The sequence below is a fragment of the Gossypium hirsutum genome, chromosome D12 (assembly GCF_007990345.1).
Source record: "Gossypium hirsutum isolate 1008001.06 chromosome D12, Gossypium_hirsutum_v2.1, whole genome shotgun sequence".
NCBI classification, from domain to species: domain Eukaryota; kingdom Viridiplantae; phylum Streptophyta; class Magnoliopsida; order Malvales; family Malvaceae; genus Gossypium; species Gossypium hirsutum.
The window spans coordinates 38248035-38275214 of record NC_053448.1 but is presented as its reverse complement, the minus strand read 5'-3'; the positions used below and the strand labels follow the sequence as shown (position 1 = coordinate 38275214).

General features: G+C 32.3%; 1 protein-coding gene and 1 non-coding gene across 2 annotated transcripts; both read left to right on the top strand.

Moving 5' to 3' along the window:
- Positions 1-5851: 5851 nt before the first annotated feature.
- Positions 5852-5960, top strand: LOC121224850 (small nucleolar RNA R71). The gene has a single exon (XR_005922593.1). It is a non-coding gene; the product is annotated as a small nucleolar RNA R71 (small nucleolar RNA).
- Positions 5961-14654: 8694 nt separating this feature from the next.
- On the top strand, positions 14655-16087 carry LOC107947483 (phospholipase A(1) DAD1, chloroplastic). Its single transcript, XM_016882125.2, has one exon. It carries the CDS (start codon positions 14726-14728, stop codon positions 16013-16015), a length of 1290 nt encoding a protein of 429 aa, XP_016737614.1. The 5' UTR covers positions 14655-14725; the 3' UTR covers positions 16016-16087.
- Positions 16088-27180: the final 11093 nt, after the last annotated feature.

The following is a 27180-nucleotide window of genomic DNA, read 5'->3' as shown; positions in this document are numbered from 1 at the left end:
AATAACCAAAAGAAAACAGAGAATAAATAAAATAAAAAAAATGAAAGTGAAAATATTAATAAGCAAAAGAAATATAAAATAACTAACTAACTAAATAAATAAAATAAGGGGCAAACGGGGAGGTGGTTGACGGTGGGGGCAGTGGTGGTGATAGAAGGTTCGCGCTGTCAGAGAGTGAGCGGCTATGGTGCGCGACGAGGCTGGGTGAAGGGTGAGGGTGTAACACGCCAAACCCGACCTAGACGTTATGACCGAATTTGATGATGTCACATAAAAAGAGATTTGAAGACAAGATTGTCGAGTTTAAAAACCATTATAGTAAGTTAACATTTATTTAATTCAAAGAAAAACTAATTGATTTGCTTTAAAACTTGTCTCTTAGCGAAAGCTTTTGTAACCAGTTAATTTAGGGAAATCGTTTCTATTTACGAAAAACCTTAGTTTTTAGAAAAAAATCGTGTTTTGTGGAGTTACAGTTTAAAAAAAATCCATAAAAAACAGTATAAAGTCCCAAATTTAAAGCCAACTGTCCATAGTCCAGAAGATACATCAAAAACCCCAAATAAGTAATAAATTCTAGGAATTAATAGAAAACGGTCTAAAATTTACGTGTGGCTACCATGAGTCCTCCGCTGGACCGACCCGTCAAGTCTGAGGATTACCTGTATAGAAAAAAAAAGAGAAAGGGTGACTTTTCGCAAACTCAATGTGTAATCCACACAAAAAAAATGCATACAGATAATCAACAGAATTCAGTTAGATACAGTCTGGGGATTGTGCCCATCACAGAATCAGTTTGAGCCTTAGACTATTCAGATACAGTCTCAGAAATACATTAAGGCCTTGGCCAATATCAGATACAGAATACAGATACAGTAAATCAGAATCCTACCCACCAGCCTCTACACACCATCTCCGTCCAACCTTACATACCATGTTGGGATTAAATCAACCCACCCATCCCTACACACCATATTGAACCGAAATGCGGCACATAATCAAAAGGTTGTAGCTGAGCTGTCAGATAACAGGCTTAATTGCCTTTCAGGCACTTCCTCCAAATATCATCAACCCACCCCGATGCAATACAACATACAAAATATGTCATGCCATTATGCAATTAATTGTACATACATTCAGATATCATAAGTCATGCTCGGTATAGAAATTAGACAGACATATCACACATATAGGGGTTTAAGTAAAGCTTACAAACCCTACAATAGTTTCACAGTCGACTTGGGCGACCAGTGAAACCTTACCAAACTTTTCAGAAAAATGGGCTCATAGTCCCATGTGGCCCACTTGGCCTAAATTGGCCTTGGCCACGTGATCCATTTTTAATGTAACATGTGCTAGTTAATTATTCATATATGTTTTCACTATTTACTTATATGTTCCTTTAAAGCTGTCTACTTGAGTCACTGTTACTAAATTATTTATATCTTGAGATACAGAATTCTGAATTAAGATCCGCTTGATGTATTTGAAACTAGACTCAAATACCTTTCTATCATAAAATTTTCATAATTTTTGGTTTAGCCAATAATTACAGTAAAATCTTCAAACTTACCCCTATTCTGCTGTGTAACAACTTCGTCCCTTCTTTGCTAAAAATTAATTATCTCTTAGTAAAAAATTTGGATGATATTTCCATTTGTTTCTATTGAAAATAGACTCATTAATAATTTAAACATGTAAATTTTAACCCCTAATTATTTTTATCCAATTTTTGATAATTTTCCAACGTCAGAACAGAGGAACCCGAATTCAATCTGACCTTGTCTCACAAAGTTTATTGTACCTCACGGTTTACAATTCTATTACTTACACCGTTTCTTTTATGAGAAACTAGACTTAATAAGATTTAATTCCATATTTTTTTCATCCTGTAAGACTTAACAATTTTGGCTTTTTGCCAAATCCCTTTTTTTTACGTTTCGGGTACACACCTGGTTTTGTTTGATGCTAAAACAGTCCTCAAACAGTCCAAAGCCTATAATCAAGATACCCAACATCAATTTAACGAATTTAGAAGCGAATTGACAACCAAGAACGAGCCGAAACCCAACTTACCACCCATGATAACCCTCCGTTTAACTATTCTTAAGACGAGAACACCGAATTCACCAGTCTGAGCCTCCTCCTACGCCCAAATCGCAAAGAAAAAACATTACCACTTCAGTCGTTAAGAGATTCATGAAAGAAACGAAGAGAAACACTTACCGAAACTAAGCGAGCACTAACCGCGTACAAAAACGAAGGAAAATAAATAGATTAGGGAAAATCAAGAAGAAGAAAAAGAAGAGAAAGATGGAAAAACTCGGAGAATTTCGGCAAGAGTAGCGGAAGAAGAATAGACGACAAATTTTTTTTGTGGAAAAGAGAGTCAAAATTTGGTTATAGGAAAAAAATAAAATAAAATCCCGATAACCCCCAAAATTCTTTAATTTTAACCCTCAAAATTCGTTAATTTTCTCCCCTAATTCCCTCTACACATTCATTACTCAGAATTCCCCTATTACACAACTCTATCCTGAAATCTGAGCAAAAAAAAATAATACCCTTGCCTACATAGGGATTCGAACACATAACCTCCACCATAACAACACACCATTTAACCACCACACAAGCAGACCCATTCTGATGTAATTTACCCAACAATCAAATAAAAGCCTACTAAACAAGAGTAAGACCTAATTCATTCAAAATACCAAAATTTTCCCAAGCAAAGGCTTGAACTTGAGACCTCCCAAAAACTCCCAAAACACATAACCACTAAAGATAACAAATATTTGTGTCATATTTTCACAATAACGAAATTAGAAATTTTGGGGCGTTATAGGGGGTGCAACGCAAGGGTAGATCAAGGGAGAAAGGGAGAAAGAGAATAAGAGGATGGTTGTGTTTGGCTGCTTGACAAGGGAGGGGGTCGGAGAGGGTCGGAGGTGAGAAAGGGAAAGGAAAAATAGAAGCTTGGGTTGTTGGATGGAGGGGTGGGATTTGGTGATGAAGGGTGACGAGGCTGTGGAGGGAGAAGGGCTGGTGTGTGTGAGTGATGGCACGACTCGTGTGGGAAGAGGAAGGCTAAGAAATGAGGTTCGGGGGCGGGTTTGAAGGTGTTGGTAGGAGAAGGGTTGTGTGGGGGTGACGAGGGTGTGGGGTGACGAGGGTGTGAAAGGAATGGTGGCCGGACAAGGGGGTTCGGTGCTTGGTTGGGAAGAAGATAAAAAAATAGGGATAGGGTTTTAAGGGTGACACGGTCATGTGAGGCCTGTGTGGACTCCTACCAGCCCGTGTATAATTTTGAAGAGCCAACCCATCTTTACACGTCCGTGTGTCAAGGCCGTGTGGCACACACGGCCATGTGTCTAGGTCGTTTGTGATGTCCTTCGCTTTTCCCACGCCCCTGTGGACTCCCACATGCCGGTGTGGCCCGGCCGTGTCTCGCACAAAGCCATGTGCCTTGCCCGTATAACTCTCTGACTTGATTTAAAATTAAAAAAAATTAGCTCCAAGGTTCACATGGCCTAGGACACACCCATGTGTTCCACACAATCGTGTGGACTATTTTAGGCTCTGTCTCTATCGAATTTTTGAAAAATAAAGTCTCAAGATCCGCATGACCAAGGACATGCCCATGTGTCCAGGCCGTGTGGGTCACATGGCCATGTCTCTAGGCCATGTAACTCACTGTCGAACCCTTATAATGCACACGGCTTAGGACACGCCCATGTGTCTAGGCCGTGTGGGTCAAAAACATTTTTTTTTATTTTTGAAAATTAATTAGTTTTGAAATAAAATGAGATAAAATAAAAAGAATTAGCAGATTTAACACTTGGGTTGCCTCCTGAAAAGCGCTTATTTAAAGTCTAAACTTGACTTACCTAATGCACGAGTGATCACGGTGGTTCGTGGAACTGGAGCTTCTCTTTCTCACTATCAATTATTCTACCAAGATAAGGTTTAAGTCGAGTATTATTTACCTTAAATGTGTCAAATTCAAAATGAGTTACCTCGACTGTACCGTATGGGAAGACGTTCTATACTGTAAAGGGTTTGATTTGTTTGCATTAAGCTTTGAAGTGGCAATTCGTGGATCCGTTTTGTCTAGAAGTACCTTGTATCCAACCTTAAATTGGTTCGTTCCATCCAAATTCTCATCATGGCGTCTCTTTGGCTCTTTATCGTGCTTTTTCTGTTTCTCCTTGACATGTGTTCGCCATTCATCCAGTTCATCTATTTGTAACATTCATTCTTTATGAGTCGTTCTGTTTCTGTCGCATGGATTGAAACATGGCTCTATTACGTTTTTTCGAGAGGTTTCTTGCAAAAAAGCTTGAGCCACATGGTTACTTATATTAACAGAACTTGTAAACTCATCTCGATCAATAGATGTTCTAACAGAATCACGAGCTTGGAGAGTAATCGTTTCATCAGCTATACGAAGTACTAATTCACCTGTACCAGTTGGTAAAAAAGGGTCTTTTTAAAATTAAAGGTACTTCATTACCCTCGTCCATGTCTAAAACAAAAAAATCAACTGGGAATATGAATTTATCAGTTTTTACAAGAACATCTTCAATAATACCCTTAGGAAATCTAATGGTTCTATCTGCTAATTGAATACTCATCCTAGTTTGTTTAGGTTTCCCAAGACCTAATTGCTTAAACATTTTATAAGGTACGACATTAAAACTAGCCCTTAAATCATAAAAAGCATTATCAATATTTAAATTACCAATTAAATAAAGAATAGTAAAACTCTCTGGATCTTTCAATTTGTTAGGTAGTTTATTTTGTAGTATGGCTAAGCAAACTACATTTAGCTCCACAGTCGATGAATCATCTCACTTCATTTTGTTTGCAAAAGGCTCCTTAAAAAATTTAACGGAATTGAGTATTTGTGAAAGAGCTTCAACAAACGGCAAGTTAATATGTATTTTTTTAGGAGTTTAAGAAATTTACCAAATTTTTCGTTCGTGTGTTTCTCTTTGTCGTGCTAGGATATGACACTCGATGTTTATATTTCTTACGAACTGAATTTTAGTTATTCTGGCTTACCTCAACCTTACTGTTACTTACCACACTTCCTTGCCTTCGTTCTGGTTTAGATTCAAATAACCCTTCTTCATCTTGAACAGTAATTGCATGAAGTTGCTCCCTTAGGTTAGTTTCAGTATTGCTAGGCAAACTACCTTGTGGTCGTTCTGAAATTAACTTAGCAAGTTGGCCTATTTGGTTCTCGAGCCCTTGAATCGATGCTTGTTGATTTTTAAATGTTGCTTTAGTGTTTTGAAAGTGGGTTTCTGACACAAAGATAAACTTGGTCAACATCTCCTCGAGATTCGGCTTTTTCTCTTGCTGGTAAGGTTGTTGTTGGAAGCCCGGAGGGGGTGGTGCTCTCTGATTTCCTTGACCACCCCAAGAGAAATTGGGATAGTTCCTCAAACCTACATTATAGTGGTTACTATAAGGGTTATTTTGAGGCCTAGAATTATTACCCATATAGTTGATTTATTAGTTCTCTGAGTTAGGATCGTAGGGTAAACATTCTATATTGTTCATTTCTCCTCCATTTGTATTACATTGCATCACCGGATGTACTTGCATAGAAACATATAATCCATCAATTTTCTTATTTAATTGTTCTACCTAATTCGATAACATGGTGACTGCATCTAAGTTGTAAACACCCGCTGCTTTCATTGGCCTTGTCCTCATGACTTGCCACTATTAATTATTCAATGACATCTCTTCAATAAATTCATAAGCCACTTCAGGTGTTTTATTGTTAAGTGTTCCAACAGCCACTTCAGGTGTTTTATTGTTAACTTGTAACCATAAAGGTAACCCATGGTGAGGACACCGCCTCAATAAGTCCTTATACCTCTTCCATGCATCATATAGAGTCTCTAAATCAATCTAAACGAAGGAAAAAAAATATCATTCCTCAACTTAGTTGTCTTAGCCGATGGGAAGTATTTCAGTAGGAATTTCTTGGTCATTTGATCCCATGTAGTGATGGAACCTCGTGGTAAAGAATTCAACCATTGTTTAGCTTTGTTCCTCAACGAGAAAGGGAATAACCGTAGGCGAATGGCATCGTCAGAAACGCCGTTTATCTTGAAAGTATCACAGACTTCCAGAAAATTAGCCAAATGAGTATTTGGATCTTCGTCTTGCAAACCATCGAACTGAACAAATTGTTGAATCATCTGAGAAATGTTCAGCTTCAGTTCGAAATTATTCGTAGCAATGGTGGGTCTCACAATACTCGATTCAGCCCTAGTAAGAGTAGGCTTGGCATAATCGTACATAGTACGAGGAACAAGATCTAGATTTTCAGAATTTGCTGCAATTGCAGGAGGTAGTTGATTATTTTGATTATCACCCATCTCCTCAGTAATAATTATGTCCTCTTGCTCGTCTACTATATTCTGTAGACTTTGTCTTGCTTCTCTACGATTTCTGCGAGTAGTACTTTCAATTTCATTGTTAAATAACAATGGTCCCGATGGGTTTCTCCTAGTCCTAAACTAAAGGAACCTGCCAAAAGCAGATAAAAGGAAAAAATTAGAATGTAAAAATTAAACTAAAAACAAAAATGCAATAAAATAAAAATGGCTAAATTAATAAAAATAAAATGTTCCTAATATTTTAGTCCCCGACAACGGCATCAAAAACTTGATGGTCACTAAACTAACTATAAATACGACTAAGGCAAGCGTACCTATTGAACAATAGTATAGTTATGGTGAATAGAGAGTATCATATCCACAAGGACTAAAATTACTAGTAATTACCGGTTTTCTATTATTTAGCCGACAAATTAGAGTGATTGTTTTTAATCTAAAATTCCTAAACTAATCTAACTAAGAACACAACAGAGAATGAAATAGGAAAATAATCGAAGATAACCAATAAGATAGACAATACCCAGGAAAGAATCCAACTAGACTTCACCTATTATTATGAATATGAATTAAACGATTTATTCACTTGTATCTTGATCCATAGAAATCCCTAAATTATGTTAATATCTCTTTCGAGAGTAAGAACAATTGACTCTAGGTTGATTAATTGAAATCTGTTTCTAATTAAAACCCCTATCGTCGCATTAACTCGATCTATGGATTCCCCTATTAGATTTAACTCTAATTCGGTAGATTTATGTCGTCCTATTTCTAGGATTGCATGCAACTCCACTCAGTTATGCTAGATCCACTCTTAGACAGAGACTTTTGCTCTACTGAAATAAGCACATTAAACATGAATTAATATCCCGAAAATATTAAAACAAGAAATAAGCACACATAATTGAGAATAAGAATCAAGTATTTATCATGTAAATTAGAAATCAAATAATATTAAAACAAGAAATAATTTAGTACATCTCAATTAAAGTACAGGGATAAATATTAAAACAAGAAATAAGCACACATAATTGAGATGTAGATTTAGTCCATGTACTTTAATTTGATCATTTTTTGTCCCTGTACTTTTCAAATTTTAAAAGCTCAGTCATCACCAAACGGTAACTATTAAATTCATTAAGTTAAGCTCTGTTATTTCCAAAATTTGATGTGGCAAACATATTATCATATGTGTAATGCCATGTTAGCTTGTTATTTCCACATGTTACTCACTAAAAATCCAATTAATGGATTAATGATTGTCATTTGCGCCGAGATTGAAATTTTCAAAGTTCAAAAAGTATTGGAATTTAAAATAATCCAATTGAATAATATGGGCTAAATCTACAATTGTATGCACAATAAATGACTAGTGATTGAATTTAACCAAATGAATATAATTGCTATTGTTTGGGCTAGGACTAAAATTGACCATTTCAAAAAACATAAGGACTAAATGTGATGAAATTAAAGTATAGAGACTAAATCCATAATTTTTGTAAAATACAAGGGCTAATAGAAGAATTTAACCTTAAGAAAAGGTAGTTTCAAGATTTGGCCATTACATCAAGCAACAACCCGATCAAAACTCCACTCAAGAAAAATCCGAAATCTTGAATCTGCAACATCACCACATCATGTGAAAAAACGCTCTCACAACTTCACTCTCGAACTATAAAAAAATCACGTCTCTTTGTCATCTTCTATCTTGATCTTTTTCTTCAATCTATAATCTTTGTCATCATCTTCAATCAACATTGGACTTATAATGTAATTAGTTACTTTGGAGTTGCAAATTACATAAACATTTATAAAATTATAATAATAAATAATAAAAATTTGTTATTGTAAATTATAGATTTTTATTAAATTATAATTATGATAGTAATTAGAAAAATAGCACAAAGTAAAATTAAAATAATAAGAAGGTACAATTATAAAGTGAAATTTTCATGTTGGACAAGTGAATAAGAGTAAGTTTAAAATAAATTTAGTATAATTAACTATATATATGTGTTGTGAAAGAATATCATAATTTTACCTCATCATTGATTAAAATGATCTTTCACCTCTTTCGGATGACATTATTATCTGAATATGATTTGAAGTTTCTCTTCAAAAAACCAAGAGTTTTAATTATGATGATTAATCTAAAATAATAAATGTAAAATACAAAGTCTAATTCAATATTATCTATTTAAACTTTTATATTCAAATATTTATACTCAACAATTATTTTTTATAAATAATATTACTTTTGTTATTATCTACTAAATTATTTTTAATGTGAATTTTGTAATATAATTTATTATTATAAAAGTATTGTCAGTTCAAAATAAAATTTTAATTATTAGATACTAAATAGTTTTATAATAAATTGTATTAATCATAATATATTAACTATGTTAATAATATATTATTATATTATTTAATATGAATATGAATCTTTAACACTATTGAAATTTATAATATTTTATTAATATTTTTACATTTTTAAATGTTAATAAATTAAAATTTAAAAAATATTATCAATATAATAACATATGTTTTTCCATGTTTTTTTAGACAAAAACTTGATTTTCGGCACTAATTATCGATATTTTGTCACTTTAATTATGGTTATGTCAAATAGCGATAAATGTATTATGAAAGTTCTTATATTAAGAGTCAGATTATATTTTACATTTTCTACTCAAAAAATGAGTAAATTAATCCTTATATGTTAGATTAAGGAGCAAAGTGTACCCTTTGTTAAAAATTTTATTCATTTCTACTGTTAAAAACCAATCCCTATATGTCAGAAAGAGGTGTACGTGACACGCCACATATAATTGTCTGGTTATTCTGTTAGCCATGCCATTTTTTAATTGTAAAAATGGATAAAATTTTTAATAGAAATGACCAATTTATTCTTTGATCTAATGTATAAGGATTAATTTATTCTTTATTTTGAACAAAATCTCATTATATGTTTTGATCATATATGTTCTTTTTGACATAATACCTAGAACTACTCATAACCTCCCAGCCCATAAATAGAAGAATAATACGCTTTAGCGCACTAAAACTCACGTCCTCAATTTTTTTTATATTAGATCTCGGATTCACATATTTAATAAATAAACTTTATTCCTGTAAAGAAATATTAATTAAATAAAAGATCCACCAATGCTGTACATTCCTCAGTCAACTCCACATATTTTCCTTGCTATTTACTTTTTTTAATAATATAAAAATTATCGTACTGAATTATATTGGAAATGATTGAAGGATAATACTGAATTACATATTTTCCGTGCTATTTAATTTTTAATGTTGACTTAAACGCAAAAAGAAAAGAAAAACTGAATTATTTAATTTTTATCATATAAATTTATTTTGAAATTATTTAGAAATATTTATTCTTTGATTTAAGTTTTTTTATCATTTCAAATCAAATATTCTATTTATGTTAGGTAAAATTTAAAATATTTATTATAAAAATCTGTTTTGGTTAGGATAATATGATTATAAAATTCTTAGGCCTCGTTTGAAGTGTTCTAATATGTGTGCTATTTAGCCAATAGCAAATCCTATAGGTAATAGGGATTGGTATGTAACACAATGAAATTGGGGTGACGACAATCACAATACACTAATATTTGTACTATCTCCACTTCTTCCTTTTTCTTTCGCTGTAATGGATGATATTGAATCTCAACCATGTATTTTTAAACATGTGTTGGTTAAAAAATAAGATTAAGGTTCTAGTAACATTAAGGTCTCATGTTTTGAGTTTCACTTTATACAAATGTGTGAATTTTCCTCTAAATATATTCTAGCTCTAGACTATAGTTAGTTAATTTATGTTTAGTTAGTTTTTGAGTTCGTTGATACAAGATTAAGATTATGGTGGTTTGTGATGGTTCATTCGATGAGTAGAGAACTGTAAGCAGTTATGGGTGATTGAAATCCAGCTTCCTTAGAAGATTGGAGTACGAGAAGAGGAAGAAAGATAACTGAGGGGGGGGGGGGAGGGGAGAGAGAGAATCCTTTCCCCTTGGTATTTGTGGATCTTAAAATGGATGCTTTTGATCATTCCAGAGACACCATGTCTCATTCTTGTATTAGTGTTGCACTTCTCAGAATCTAATTGACCTATTGATATTTTGTCTCCGTGGGTATGGGTTGCCATGTCAAGACAACAAATAAATATAATGTACAAGTAATCGGTATTCTTTCAATATCAAATGTAGTACCCACAGTGTATGAGCTTATACAATATTGAGCTCATGAGTGCCATTAACTCACAAGACAAATTTAATTCATGATGTTGATCGATGAAATCAACAAAACGTAAAGTGAACTTGCTAAATATAAATATAACGAACTCAATTATTCAATTAAGTACTTATTTTGAGTTTTTATACTTGATGGGCAAACTTTATTTGTGAGAGCTGAAATTTGAAATTCAAAGTGGATATGGCTTTTCTATGGTGAGATGTATTTTAAACCATGGAATAGCTAGGGTCGTAACACTGTCACCGATTCTGATAAAAAGAATATAAGATAAATTATTCTCAAGGTCATTAAATTATTAGTAAATCTATGTTTTAGTCGATTAACTTTAAAAAAATTACAAAATGGTAATTACTCAAAAGTTTTCATTTAATTCATTAGACTATTCGAAAGTTTTTATTTAAGTCACCGAGCTGTTGAGTTTTTTTTTTTTATGTCTGGCTAGCAAGCTCCAAGCAATGATTCGACAATTGGTTCAATAGATTAGTACCCATAGGCAAGTAGAAGAACATACCTCATTTCAAACTTAATATATAATTAAGTTAAAATTAAGCTTTAAAAAATTAACATGTATTTGTAAAAAAAATTGATTAAAAAATAAAAATAAATAAAAATACAAAAAAGAAAAATATAATTAATTATCATTCATGAAAATTTATTAAAATAAACTAGCATATATGAACTTGAAAATAAATTATATTTAACATATATTTATATTAGAATAAAATTTAATTATAAATTAATTTAGTAATTATTAAATTAATTGTAAAACTAATTATTAAATTCTAAGAGATTGCTTGCAAGTCAAGTTAAATAAAATATATTTTCTTTCTAGAAGATTTAGTATTTATTGGTATAATATATTTAGCATTTATTAGCATAATATATTTAACATTGATTAGAATTAGGTTTTTTTCAACCTATAAATAGATGTAGTCGAAACTTCTTTTGTATCATTCGAATTCGACATTAGTGAATTTTCGTTTCATCTGCCAGTGGTTTTTTCCCGAGAAGGTTTTCATGTAAAATTTGTGTGTTCTATTTTTCTTTCTTTTTCTTTATGATATTTTTACGTTGCCATTATCGACATTTAGTTTTTAACTGTTTATATATATATAAGTGTATGTATGCGCATATATGTGCGTATGTATAGGTAAAACTACGAAACATCTAAGACCAATGAGAGGAGAATTATCCATCCCAAATGGTTTAACCTATTAATTAAGAGGAAATAATAGACAAAATATCAAATAAATCTTGTATTTTTAAAGCTAAATAGTGCAAAATTCTCCTAAAGAATAATTTGAAAACCAAATAGGGTTTTTATCATTTTATAGCATTAATTGAGTGCTTAATCTTTTCTATTTCATAAATTAAGCTCTTTCATGAAATTTTTTCCATGAATCATGTACTCGTGATTGATATAGTTAATGTGCCTATCTGGTTGGATTCGACTATGGAAATTTTAAAAACTTTAAAATATTAATTTTATCATTACCATTCAGTCAAGATTAAATACTCGATACAAGCTTAATTGATATTTAATTAATTAATGTGGATAAGGTATGTTTGTGGTAGAGGAACCCACCAATCAAAATCAATTCAACAATATTGGATTGGATCATCATTGATCGTTATTTCCTATGAATCAAAGCAAAGAAAAGGTTAAAACCCCACGTTAGGAAATTCATGGAATGATTAATTTTGGTGAGATAGCAATGATTGTGGAACTGGAGAAGAAAAAGGTGCGTAGAAATAGACAAATAAATGTATGTTCGATCTTAGGATAAAACCAATTAAAAAGATTTCCGATGCATCATTTCTTATATCTTATGATTGGATCTTGAATCCCTCTTACCATATATCCAAATAAGCTTTCAGAAGTTTCATTCTTTTTTCATTGTAATCATTGAGCCACCGTCCAACACACTTGCTAAAACATTTCTTTAATATACCATTTTGGTTTCTCTCCAATTTGATACCTAAATCATGTGACCATGCGTGCTTAGTAAAAGAATATAGATACTTAATTGAGACAAAGAAAAATGTAAGTATCAATTTGAAAAAATTCAGATATCAAACTGAACATTTAAGCCAAAATCAAATACCAAATTGGAAACTACTAAACTCAACATTGAAACCAAATTACCTAGAAAAGATAGTCAAATTGTAAAATTTTGTTGTTTACTTGGTCATTGTTGTTATAGATTTGGGGAACATTAGCTACCTAACTCTTTATATTGACATATATGCTTAACATTGTCAAAATGGGTTTTTAATGAAAATACAGTTCATGCATATATTTACAAGTAGGATTATTTGTTATTATATTCTATGCCATCTACACATGGTATATAGGGTTAATAATTTTTATGAGTTTATATATAATTAAATTTTGTTATTAGTTGTTATACCGAATTTAATTATTCTACTTTAATTTATTTTTTTTTATTTTTTGAATTTTATAATGTCAATCCTGATTAAAAAGGCAGCTATTAATAAGGTTTGTGTGGAGTGTGTCTTGCATTTATTGAACACTTTGCAGGCACTTAAGGAGATGAGCGATGATGTACCAAAGAGGAGCCAAAGCAAAGGTGACATTGTGACGAGGAAGCTCAAGTCGTCACGACGTTGCAGAGAATTTCCTCACTCAACGCACGTGGGATGTCACGACAAGGAAGCATGGGATGTCGCGACGATGCAACGTATTCCTCAAGTAAGCAGTCACGTTTTAGACTCCAAGCAGGGTTCTGTCTCCTAGTTGAACTCTGATTACTCTAGGGATATTTTAGTATTATTAGAACTCTAATCTTAACCTATTTAAATGAGTCATTGTATCCCTGTTTTGGGATGTCAATCAAGATGTAGTTGTAGGCTTTTCAAAGGGCGATAAGATGTGGTCATATATGAGTTTTGGAGAGAATTTTGTTCCCGAGTTAGGGCTTTTTATTCGGAGTTTGGGTTTTGTATAGTTAGTACATTTAGGTTTATTTTCTCCATATTGTACTCTCGTTTTTTTACCTACCTAGTGAAAAGTTGAAGCCTCCTTTGTCCGTAGTATTTTATCCTCTTAACTAAGGGTTTTCCACGTAAAATTTGTGTGTTCGATCTTCTCTACCTTTTCTATTTCGTTGTTTATACGGGTCGATCCCCAATAGTTTGTTATTTCCAAAATCATATTCGATAAACATATTATTGCATGTGTAATGTTATATGAACTTGCTATTACTCATAAAAGAAAAGAATAATTAATGAATTTAAGGGCTATCATTTACTTCAAGATTAAACATGGATTAAATCTACAGCTCTAAACTTATTAAAATATTAACATTAGAATAGATTTAACTGTGATAGTGGATTGAAATGGTGCAAAAATACTAGTGTAACCAGCTTCGATTATCAACCAAAAAATCACGTGCCAACACAAAAGTGAAAGGTCCCAATGGTCGGAAAGACAAAAGTTTGGTCATTTTTCCAACATCCAAGTTGTGGGTCCCTGTCAAAATCTTGTTGAATCTAATTATTTTTTTTATTTAAAAATTTAATTTTTATATATTAAATAAAAAATAAATTTTTTAATTAAAAATTTCATCTAATTTTAATTATTTCATACTTAAATACAATCTAATTTTTAATACATCTACTTTCTAATTATTTTTACCGTTTATATTCCATCACCATCAGAACCTCACCTACATACCACCGTTTGGTCCCACGGCCGTTTTTCCTGTTACTAATTTTCACTTAGTTGAACAAATAAAATCTCATCACACACTTCACTTTCACTCTTTTTTCTTTATTTCTTTTAGATTTTGAAATATCCATAAATTTAGCAGTACGTGTAGGTGCCTACATGCATGCACCGCCGTCCATGGCCATGCTCACACTCTGTCTCTTCCCTCTATAAAAACCCCATTGTGTTTTTTTTCTTGGTTCCTCCATTTAAGCTGAATTATGTAACCACCCAAAATAGCAATAACTATATTCAGACAATAAACATTTAAAGCTTCTTTTTTTTGGTATCTTAGAATATGAGAATTGCTGCTATTGCAGTCACTATTCCAAAGCTCACTCATTACACTATCCCTTCTTCCACCATTATCAATCCTCTAAAGCTTAATGAAAACTCTGAGTTTTCATGGACACCTTTGAAGCATGACTCAGTTTTGACTCACTCTAACTCAGGGAAACTCGCAAAGCATTGGATGGAGTATCAAGGGATAAACAACTGGGAAGGCTTGCTTGATCCACTCGATGATGTTTTACGAAGTGAGATTTTAAAATACGGCCGGTTCGTGGAAGCGGCTTACCAATCTTTCGATTTTGATCCGTCGTCACCTACTTACGCTACGTCTAAGTTCCACAAGAACTCGATACTGACTCGGTCGTGCATTGGGGAGACCGGTTATAAGCCCACCAAACACTTACGAGCTACGTGTGGGATTCAGTTGCCGGGTTGGGTAGACAGGGGACCGAGTTGGGTTTCGACTCGGTCTAGCTGGATCGGGTACGTGGCGGTTTGTCAGGATAAGGAAGAAATCGCCAGGCTCGGCCGGCGGGATGTCGTGATTGCCTTCAGAGGCACCGCTACTTGTTTAGAATGGCTAGAGAATTTACGCGCCACGCTGACGTGTCTCCCTGATGACGTGGTTAACGTTGTGGGCCCTGAAAACGGTGGGGCCATGGTGGAGAGTGGGTTCTTAAGCCTCTACACTTCGGATAGCGACACGTGTCCCAGTTTACAACACATGGTAAGGGAAGAAATCGGGACGGTACTCCAAACCTACGGCGACGAACCTCTTAGCTTTACCATCACCGGCCACAGCCTCGGAGCTGCACTCGCCACCCTCGCGGCGTACGACATAAACTCCACTTTTTCCGACGCGCCAATGGTCACCGTCATCTCGTTCGGCGGACCGCGCGTCGGGAACCAAAACTTCCGATGCCAACTAGAGAAAAGCGGGACAAAGATTCTACGTATAGTAAACTCCGACGACCTTATCACCAAAGTACCGGGCTTCGTAATCGACAACGACGACACGGAAATGACAAGCAACCAAGCTCTGAACGTGGTGGGGTTGCCGAGATGGGTACGGAAACGCGTGGAAGACGCGCCGCTGGTTTATGCTGATGTGGGACAAGAACTGAGATTAAGCAGTAAAGAATGCCCGTACTTGTGTAAGGAAGGCGTAGTGAGTTGCCATGAACTCAGTACTTATCTCCATTTAGTAAATGGTTTCGTTAGTTCAAACTGTCCTTTCAGGGCCACCGCCATGAGAGTATTATATAAGCATCACCGGCAAAAACTGGGAAGTTATTAAATTGATTTTCTTTTTTCTTTTTGGAAAAGATTTTTGGATAAGCCAAAAAGAAAAAACAGGGTAATTGTGTATTATTATTTTACATGCAAAAGAGGAAAATTAACCTTTGCAGATAAGAATAGAGTTTTTATTTTTATTTTTATTTTTATAAGTTATTTAATTTTCTTTTATTTTGTTAATTAATGAGTTCACGAATTGTGATTTATAAATAGTGCATTAAATATAATTTCATAAAAGTATTTTAAATAATGATGTTTATATATTAGTATGCATAATCAGCGTATAAATCTCATACACCATCGATGAATAGCAAATTATAAGTAAAATAAAAGTTATTGAAGGGCTTATAACTAAATATCCCAAAACTTATTTAATCCCTTATGCTTTCCCCGATTAGACAAAAATGTAATCCTCTCTTCTTCATTTGCTTCATCTCTATCTTTTGCAAGTACTAGAAAAAAAAAATAAGAAAATGATTAATCAAACAAACTCAATAAATAAATAAAATCTTCAAAATACATATATCAAAATGAAAAAGAAAATTGAAACCAGGTCAATGCAAAAGATTATTGCTTGGTTAATGACATTTAGACAATCTATTTGAGTTAGCCAAGTTTGATCTTTCGCTTCTTCATGTACTAACAGTGCATTAAATATAATTTTTATATATTATATAAAAAAATTTAAATAATAAATATAAATTTATATTAAATAAATATCATTTTCAACATGTCTATACCATACGATACTAATTACAATATAGCAAATTAAGCTTTTAGCGGCGTTTGGACCGAAAACGCCGCTAATATATACCATTAGTGGCATTTTTCCTATAAACGCCGCAAAAGGTAAAGCAATAGCGGCGTTTTTTCCATAAACGCCACAAATTTATCTACTTTTTGTCGAAACGGCGCTGTTTTCACAAAGAAATCAAAGATCCTTTTTCTTCTTCGATATCATCTCCCACGAGTTTCCTACTTTCTTTCTCAGTCTGTTGATCCCTTTTCTTTCTTTCTCATGTTTTTTCTTTCTTAGTCTGCTTTCTTTCTTCGATATCTTTTTGCTTTGCTCGATATCATCTCCCATCCATATTATTTGATTTCCTGAAACCCTAAACATCCAGTGTGCCCCTTTTCCTCAGAGGCTATAACCGAGCAACCGACGCCTAACCACTTTACCCAGCATCCAACTTACTCGCCAGCCTCCGTGAGTCTTAGGAAAATTTATCTCTTTTTTTCCCTTTTTTTTCCATTCTACGTTTTTGTTATTTTCGTTGTTTCTCGAGAAAAATTAAAAATAAAAGTCTAGCGTTTTCCTCTGTTCTTTGCTTTTTTATTGTATATATAAGATTGCAGATTTATTTACTTGACTGATAGAATTGAAATTAACTAGAAAATCAAGTGGATAAATATTCGGATTCTTGTTTTGTTTCAGGTTTTTGATGAAAATCGACTGTGCAATAGGGGTGAGCAAATCTCGATTCGACTCGAAAAAATTGAAAAAAATTCGAATTTCAAGTTAAACGAATCGAGTTTCAAATCAACTCAATTTTTTTTTTCAAATTTCGAGTTCAAATCGAGTTGAGTTTTCGAATTCGAATAACTCGAATAATTCGAATATCAAACTATAATATTTTACATTTTTACACCAAACTCTCAAACTTTTTTACTTTTCCCTCAAAACTTTTACTCCTTCCCACTTCCCCCCCCCAAAACTTTTACTCCCCTCCCCTCTCAACCCCCAATCTACCCAAAATCCATTTCCCACCAAAATTTTACTCTCCCATTTACTTTTTCTCAAAATTTTACTCCCAAAAACCCTCAAAACCTTTTATTTTCCCCCAAAATTTTTACTCCCTCCCACTTTTCCCCTAAAACTTTTATTCCCTTCTCATCCCACCTCTCATCTACCCCAAACCCTCCCCCCTCCAATTTTTTTTTAATGTTTTCCCTCCAAAATTTCACTCCCCCTATTTACTTTCCCTCAAACTTTTATTCCCCAAAACTTTTTATTTTCCCCCTAAACTTTTACTTCTCACCCTTTACTCTCAAATAAAAAAAAGTCAAAATTATCCAAAAAAAATCACTAAACATATATAGTAATAATTTTATTTATATATACTATTTATTAAATTAAATTTCACATTTTATATTATTTATATTATTGAATTGTTTAGTCATACTGAATATTTATATTAAAATTGAATTATTAATTATGCCATAAAATATTCGTGTTAAAATTTTATATTAGTATCAATTTCACATTTTATTTTTAAAATAAAATTTATTAAAAAATTATATTTTTACATTTAATATATTTTTTAATTCCAAAATACATAGTGACAAGACTCTGAAGATAATTTGAAACAACTAAGCAAGAAAAGAAGCTAACCAGTATATAAAAAATTAATAAATAAATTATGAAGTAATGAAAGTTAATAAAAAATTTGATTAAGGTGGACAAATTTTATTACGATGGGTGACAGTGGTTACAAGGACCCAAAATTATTTTTTAAAATTTAACTCGAACAAATATATTCGATTCGAATGCCATCTCACTCTACTCGATTCGAGAAAATTTCAAATCAAATTAGGATGATAAAATATGATTCGTCAACTTGATTAACTCGAAATTTTTTTATTCGATTTGATTCAATTCAATCGAACGCTCACCCCTACTGTGCAATATCAATTTTTGTTTACAAAACCAGGGAGTGTTACAGGTGAGAAATTGAATGATTATTTAATTTTTTTATCCACAAATTTTATGTTATGAACTAAGTAGTTTTGTGAATTTGCATTTTAGGGTTTCGAGCACTATTTTTACTCCTTTAAGAAGGCTTTCTTGCTTAGTTTCTCACTTATTTTATCTTATTTTATTTCATTTCCATATGATCCAGTAATAAGCTAGTAATGAATTTTAGTTATCTTCATTACCTGATTTTGATGGGAAAAAAGAATGATAAGCAAGTTTTATGTGTAATGACCCTACAATCAGGGGTGTCGGAAAGTGCATTCCCAATACTTCATTCCCATAAATCGGACTCGTAAATATTTTTAATAAATATTTACGAAGCTAGTTGTGTAGTTAATTAGGTTTCGGTTAAGTGAATTTACTTGAATTAAAAGTAATTAGGTATAAGGACTAAATTGTATATAGGGTGAAAGTTGAATTATAGATTAAAGAATAATTAAAGGGACTAAAGAAGTAATTTTACCATTGTTTCTTTAGGTGGGACGGTTATAAATTTATTTTATATATTATAATAATTAAAGATAAAATATGTTATCTTAATTATTAAGTAAGTATATATATTATAATATTATAATAAAATAAAGTATAATAAAACAAAAACAAAATAAAAGAAGGGCATGCAAATTAAAGTAAAAAGAAAAGAAAGAAAAAGAAAGAAAGGGAGAAAGGAGAGAGCGCATGGCCTAACGGCTTCAAAATTTTAAAGTTCAATTGGTTAGTTAATTTAGTCTTTTTTCTTGTAAATTTGATGTTTTTGGAATCCCGGTACTTAGGATTATCCGACTCATGTTTAGATTTTAGCAATTATTAAGTTTTTAAAAGTTGTTAATATTGAATAATTTTAGTATTAGGGATTAAATTGATAGATTTTTAAGCTAGAAATGGAAAAGGATTAAATTGTAGAATAAATTATAAATTTTGAGTAATAGGGACTAAATTGTAAAAAATTTGAAATTTAGGAATTTAAGTGAAAATAGGGAGTTAAATTTAGTTTAAAGTGGAATTTGTATGAAAATATAGAATTAAATGTGAAGAATAAAAATTAGTCTCGATTTAGGGACTAAATTGGAATTTAGGCAAATACTGAGTAAAAATTTAAATATTCAATATGAAATTGAATTGTGTTATATTGATGAATTTTAATTGTTTTAATTCCGTAGTTAACGTCATACTGCAATCTTCGACTAAAAAGGGGAAAGATAAAATCGACATGGAATAGCTCGGAATTCACGGTTTGTATTTCTATAATCCGAACTTAGTTGTTAATTGTTATAATTCAATTTAATGCATATGGTAAGTGTTGAGGTGAGTAATTGACATTTTGATAATTGATTGAAATGGATTGAATTGGTAGATACATATTGAATGTATTGATTATTGAATTGAAATGAATATATGTGTTAATGTGAAAGTTGGATATTGATTATTATAGATTGAATTTAATTCATGTGTATATATGTGATTATATGAAAAATAAGTATTGGATATTGGATATATCTGAAATGTAAAATTAAACCCTATTAATTGTATCGGGCTAAGTCGGATATAGATGGCATGTCATAGGATAAGAAGAGTTTAGGAATTTCTTAGACTTCGAGTCGATGAGGCACTAGGTGCCAATTTACTTCGGTTTAACCGATAAGACACTGGGTGTCAATGTATATAGCAGTGGGCGCATATTACTTCGGATTTATCCGATGAGACATTGGGTGCCAAACTGGTGTGTTGGTTGGATCCGTGTATCCGTCCGTGTTCGAGTCGTGTTAATAGGGTAATTAAATAAAACGGCACTATGGTTGATATTGGATGATATTGTATGAGAATTGAAAATGGGATAGTGATTTGGAACATGAAAATGAGATACATGAGTTATGTACTCATGAAGTGGATATGAAATGGATAATGTTGTTGTTTAAATGAAATGTGAATCAAATAGTGAAAAAGCTATTTATATAGCAAGTATGAGAATTGGGGTATTTGTGAAACAAATGAAATATGATAGCATGTGTAAGTTGAATATAGTGTGAAATGATATGCTATTATGTATGAATTCAAAGAGTTGGTATATGGTAGTTGTGATTTTTAAATATTAATATGTGTTTATATTTCAATTATACAATTGTACTCTCTTGTCTTTAAATATTCGAATTATAGAAATACCACTAAGTTTTACTCAGCATACGGTTTTGTTTTTTTTTCGTGCACAAATTATGTACTTCACTTTTTATCGTCGATTCAACATCCAACAACGCTCCCGAACTCAAATGTGGTGATGTTTATCTCTTGTGTTGGCATGTACCTAGGATGTCTAAATGATAATTATTTTGTGGATGGATTGTAAATAAGGTTATAAGAGTAATGTTAGTTTAGTATATACATAGAAATATGTGTTTGTGTTTGAAGCCATATTATGGCATGGTAAATTGAACCAAATCTAGATAGGTGCATGTGGATTTAAGTAGATGCTTAAGTGTTTATGAACTAGGCAAAATGGATTGAATTTGGTATGTTTATAATTTGGATTAAAATGATGCTTTGATAATATGATTTGATGATATAAATGAGGTACCAATGAGGGTAAATTGGTTAGGCCCTTAGGATGATTGTTTTAGCATGATTTGAATGTGTTTGATTGTGTTTTGAATAGGTTAAACGAATGGTTTTTAAGTTGTTTAATGTCCGAGCATGTAGGAAATCGTAAATTGGTTGTTTAAGGCACCTTTTCGGTCCACACGGCTAAACACACGGGCATGTGACTTGGCCGTGTGAGACACACGGCTAGCATACGGGCGTGCAGGGTCATTTTGAAAGGGTACACGGCCTGGCACACGAGCGTATGGCTTGGCCGTGTGACCCAAGTCAGAGAGTTACATGGACACAGACATGGGCTAGGACACGGTCGTATGTCCCTACTTCGAATGCCCACACGGCCAAACACACGGGCGTGTGACTTGGCTGTGTGAGTCACATGGCCTGACCACACGGCTGTGTGAACCTTGTAGCTAAAAATAACTTTTTCTAAAATTTTTCAAATGTTCCTGATTTAATCTCAAATTGTTTCTAAAGTGTTTTCAAACTCTCAAAGGCTTATTAAGGGACTTTATACATGTTAATGTAAAATCGTTTTATGACTTTTGAAATGATTGAAATAAATGATTTGATTATGATTACTTGGTAATGTCTCGAAACCCTATTTTGGTAACGGATACAGGTTAGGGGTGTTACATTATGTGTGTTATACTCTTCATTTTTCTATGCACTTTTTAAGTGTTGCAATGAACATTTTGTTTCATTATGTTGTACAATTATTTCATTTAACAATACTTGGGAAACCAGATTCATTTCTCATCTCGTTTGTTCTTGCATTCAGAAGTCCTTTATTTTCTGATTTTGTCTCTATTAGTTCAATTTTTCTTATTTCATTTAACAAAATCATGTCCCTTTTCTTTCTCAGTTTTTCGCAAACCTTGTTCTTCTATTTTAGCTGCTCTTAACATTGAGAAGATAGCTTTTTGGTGTGTTTGGTTAACTTCAATCCACATTGTCTCAAGTAAGATAGTTCTGCTTCCTTTCTTTGTTTTTAATTTTCTTATTGGGCTTTTATTTTTGTGTTTTTCTTCAATCTCGTTATCTGCTGTAATTTATTTTCTCTTTTCTTCTGAATTCTGGGTTTTCATTGATGTTTCAATTAAGTATATTGTGTTATTATGCTGGTTGGGTGCTTAGAAAATTAGGGTAATAGGAACATAAGTGTTTGATTTACTAAATTTTTTAGTAGCACTATTTCTTTTTCTTTTTTCCCTTTTCCTACAAATTCCTGGTTGATGCCTGAGATATGATGTAACCGAATCTTTGTTTAGTATTTTATAATTTGAACAACTTTTTTAAAAAATTAATTTTTGGTTCGTCCTTGTGGGAATCCAATTCATGCTTTTAAGTTATTAGGGGCTTTCCATGTATAAATATGTGCTTTACAATGGTGTTTAGTCCATATCAATGTACACAATCATTTTCCCTTATTGACTAAGGCTAGTATAATTGAGTTTATACATCAGCAAGTTCTTGATATAGAGCATGGTTTTGCAAGGCAGTTACTGAGCTCCAAATTTTCTATTTCTTTCTCTTTTTTGGTTAGACCGAATTAAGCAGGCCAAAGTTTGTAAAGGTAATAGCAATGAATTTTACCTTTATATTTAAAACTGTTGCTTTCTCTTCGCTTGATATTTGATGCTTGAAAATATTGTGGTATACTAAATACAACACATTTTATCTGGTAGATACTTTGAGAATGGAGTTGAATTTCAATAGGTTGTTTAGTTGAAAACCTTTTTGCATGCTTTGCCATTTCATGAAATTAAAGATGAGTGAAAACATTTACATTGAGCATGCTATTGTCTTTCTCTGGATATGCTACTTGCAAACTGTTAAAGCCTTCATTGTCCTATATTTACAGGTTTTGGGTACCATTTCAAATAAACTTATAGCCTTCATTGTCCTATATTTAAAGCCTTCATTGTCCTATATTTGCAAATTGTTTGCCTGAATGTTTTGGGTACCATTTCAAGTAACCTTATAGCGGGTTTTTATTTGTTTCTTTGGACCAGTCCCAAGAACTTGCAGCCTTTACTTCCTTATGGAATTTAAGTTCCAGTAACCACTCTATCGACAGGTAATGTCCCGGTAGGCATAGGGCGTTTATAGGTCATTACCAATACTTGATTTTCCCTCTTGTGGTATGCGTGTAACAATCACTCTGCTGTTTGTTTTTTGACTTATTGTTTCTTTTCTCCTTTGATAAAATGTTGCCAGCCTCTTGAGTAGTTGTGTTAAATTCTTGTTAACCACCTGAACCTTCTTCCCTTTTGTTCTTTTTTAATATAACTGCATCTATATTGTCAGTTAGATGGGTTTCAAAGCATTTTATTGCTTGAGAGTGCATATTTTGGGTTCTGAATGCATATATATCCAAATATATGTTCTTTTTAGTATAACCTTCTTCCTTTTTGTTCTTTTATATGTTGTTTTAAAGCAATTAGAACTTTTTATCTTCTCTCTATTTGGCTTTATAATAGATAGGTTTAAAAAAGGAAAATTTTATCTGAGGTAGCTTGAATAATCTCTATGTAAAGATTAGATCAATTTTTTTTGAGTGACATTTTGTAAGCATATTTGATTTCAATTCCATAGTCAGCACCATATGGCATTGTTAATGTCTTGTTTTGGTGGTTTAATTTCAATTTTGTAACACTTCAATTTAATTTAGAATGTTTAATTAATATTAATATCATTATTGTAATTTATTTGTATTTATAATCCTTTTATATTTCTTTAAATCTTTTATAAAATTTTGGGCTGTGGAAATAATGATTTAATTAATTAGGTCGAAAATATCATTTGTTGAATTCTAAAAGAGTTAATATATTCGAAGATACTTGAATTTGACATATCTAAATTTTTTAATTTAATTGATATTTAAACATAGAAATCGTAAGCCGATTTAGGTATCAAGTAAGGGTAATTTATCAAATTCAAGTAGGTAGGTATATACTGACCCATTCTATGACCATTCTTAAAAAAAATAAAAAAAAAAGTAAAATAATAAAAAAAACGAAGGCATAATAACTCATTTGATCATCTAACTTAAAAAAAAGTTTAATCATTCATTTAATTATTTTGACTCTTTTAATTTTTAAATTTGTGTTTTTTTATCAAATTAACTCAAAATAGATAAAAAAAATTTAACAAATATTAACTTTATTAACGTGTAACTATTAATTTGTTAATTTTTGTCCTTTTAAGTATAGTAAACATAAAGGTGATAAAAAACACAAATTTAAAAATTAAAAGAGTATAATTAAAAGAGTCAATATTTAAAGTTAATATTTAAATTTGATAATCATAACTTACATAAACATTTAAAGAATATAAAAAATATATATCATATCATAACTTACATAAAACTTTGGATCAAAATATATAAAAATCACAGAAATTAGGGCAACACTATTGTTTTTCCCTACTCTTAATTATTCTTATAAATAAACAACTTACCTGAATTAGTTTACACCCATTAAAATACAATGCATTAAATCTTCAAGGTAAATTTTTTATAGCGAATTTGGAGTATCCAAACGTAAAATGTTGTCATTAATATATATTTTAAATAATTAGATATTTGATACTTTATATATATTATCTATTTTAGTGCCACAACATAATTTAAATCTTTTTAGAACACTTAAGTAACAATAATTTATTGTCAACTTTAGACTTCAAGAACTACGAAATGGATAAGAGTTGGATGGATTTGTCAAGGGTAAGCAATGACTATCGAAATGGAGTACAAACTTTTCTAAATTTTGCATTTCAAAATGCAAGCCAAGAGAATATATGATTCTTTGCTCGTGTAAGAAGTGTGGCAACATCAATTGGCATATTCGTGAAGCTGTCTACAAACATCTAATTGTTGATAGTTTTATTCGGGGGTATAAAAAAAGGATTTTTCATGGATAGTGTACACCTCGTAGAACCTCTTCAACGATTTATCTGGCTTGTCCTCATAATGCTCACCATCAGTCTGTTAGAGAAGATGACATGGAAGGTATGTTGCGAGATGCATTTAATATGCACAGTCATGGTTTGCAATCATTTCCACCTAAAATTATTGCATTCGATGATTGTGATATTAGTAGAAATGCTTTTACCGAAATGGGAAGAAGTGCACCTGATGAAGAGCCAAACGGAGAAGCAGTGAAGTTCTACAAGTTACTTAATGAAATGAATGAACTTTATGAGGGATAGAAATTTTCAAAACTGTCCTTTTGCATTCATCTTTTTCACTTAAAATGTTTGGGAGGGTGGATCGGAAACTCTTTTATGCTACTGTTAGAGTTTTTGAGAGATATGTTTCCGTTTGCAAAAATCCCTCATTCATGCAAATATATGATGAAACTGATAAAAGATTTAGGCCTTGGGTACAGCAAAATTCATAGTTGCCCAAATTACTGCATGTTGTATTGGGGTGATCGGGAAAACCAACAGTCTTGTCATGTTTGCGGTAAATCTCGTTGGATGAATAGGAATGCAGAAGATATGAATGAGGATGAAGGTGAGGCACAGTCAAGAAATAAGCCAGTAAAGCTTTTGCGATATTTTCCACTAATACCAAGACTTCAAAGGCTTTTCATGTCATCAAAAACAACCAAGTCTATAAGGTGGAATCATGATCATCGAACCGAAGATAGATTATTAAGGCATCCTACGAATTTTTTAGCTTGGAAATCATTTGACAGTATATTTCCAAGCTTTGCAAGCGATCCTCGAAACGTAAGGCTCGGGTTAGCATCTGATGGATTTAATCCTTTTAAAATCATGAGTACTTCGTATAGTACTTGGCCTGTAGTGCTTGTTCCTTACAGTTTGCCTCTGTGGATTTGCATGAAGCAATCTTCTTTTATCTTATCTATGATTATCCTTGGAGAGAAAGGTCCGGGGAATGATATTGACATTTATATGTAGCCACCTATTGAAGAGTTGAAATAGTTATGGGCAGGTGTTGAAACATATGATGTCTTGATAAATGAGAACTTTTATTTACGTGTAGCTTTGTTGTGGACTATTAATGATTTCCCGGCTTATGTCAATTTATCTGGTTGGAGTACCAAAAGACGTTATGCTTGTCCTTGTTGTGCTATGCAAACATGTTCGAAGTGGTTATATAATGGGAAGAAGTTCTCTTATATGGGGCATCGTCGGTGGTTAGATGGAAATCATAGAGTTAGGTTTCAAAGGACTCTATTTGATGGTATTGAAGAGTTCAAAGAAGCTCATGAGTAGAGTATTGGATCTGAAATCTTGTTCATGTTAAAAGATATCAATTTCAGTTATAAGAAGATAAATCAACCACCCAACACGCAAACAAAGAAAAGACCGAGGGAGGCGTATGTTGGCGATGTTAACCGGCAGAGTGATGATGAATCTGATGAAGAGGATAATCCTAATGAGGCGGACTTGTGGAAAAAAAGAAGTATTTTTTTAGTTGCCTTATTGGAAGCATCACATTTTACGACACAATCTTGATGTCATGCATATTGAAAAGAATGTTTGCGAGAACATCATCGAGACAATTCTCAATGTTGATAGAAAATAGAAAGACAATATTAAGAGTCGACTTGATCTAGTTGACATGGGAATTCGGCGTGATTTTCATCCCTAATTACTTTCGAATGGAAAATCTCAGTTGCCGCCTTCTATTTTTGCAATGTTGAAGAAAGAAAAAGAAGTGTTCTGCATAGTGTTGAAGGATATAAAGGTTCCAGATGCGTATTCATCAAATATATCTCGATGTGTGAGTCTTAAAGATCGTAGACTATATTCCCTAAAATCACATGATTATCACATCTTGATGCAAG

Bases quoted from the DNA above. Each gene is read 5' to 3' on its own strand.
- LOC107947483 (XM_016882125.2), top strand. From the start codon at position 14,726: ATGAGAATTGCTGCTATTGCAGTCACTATTCCAAAGCTCACTCATTAC.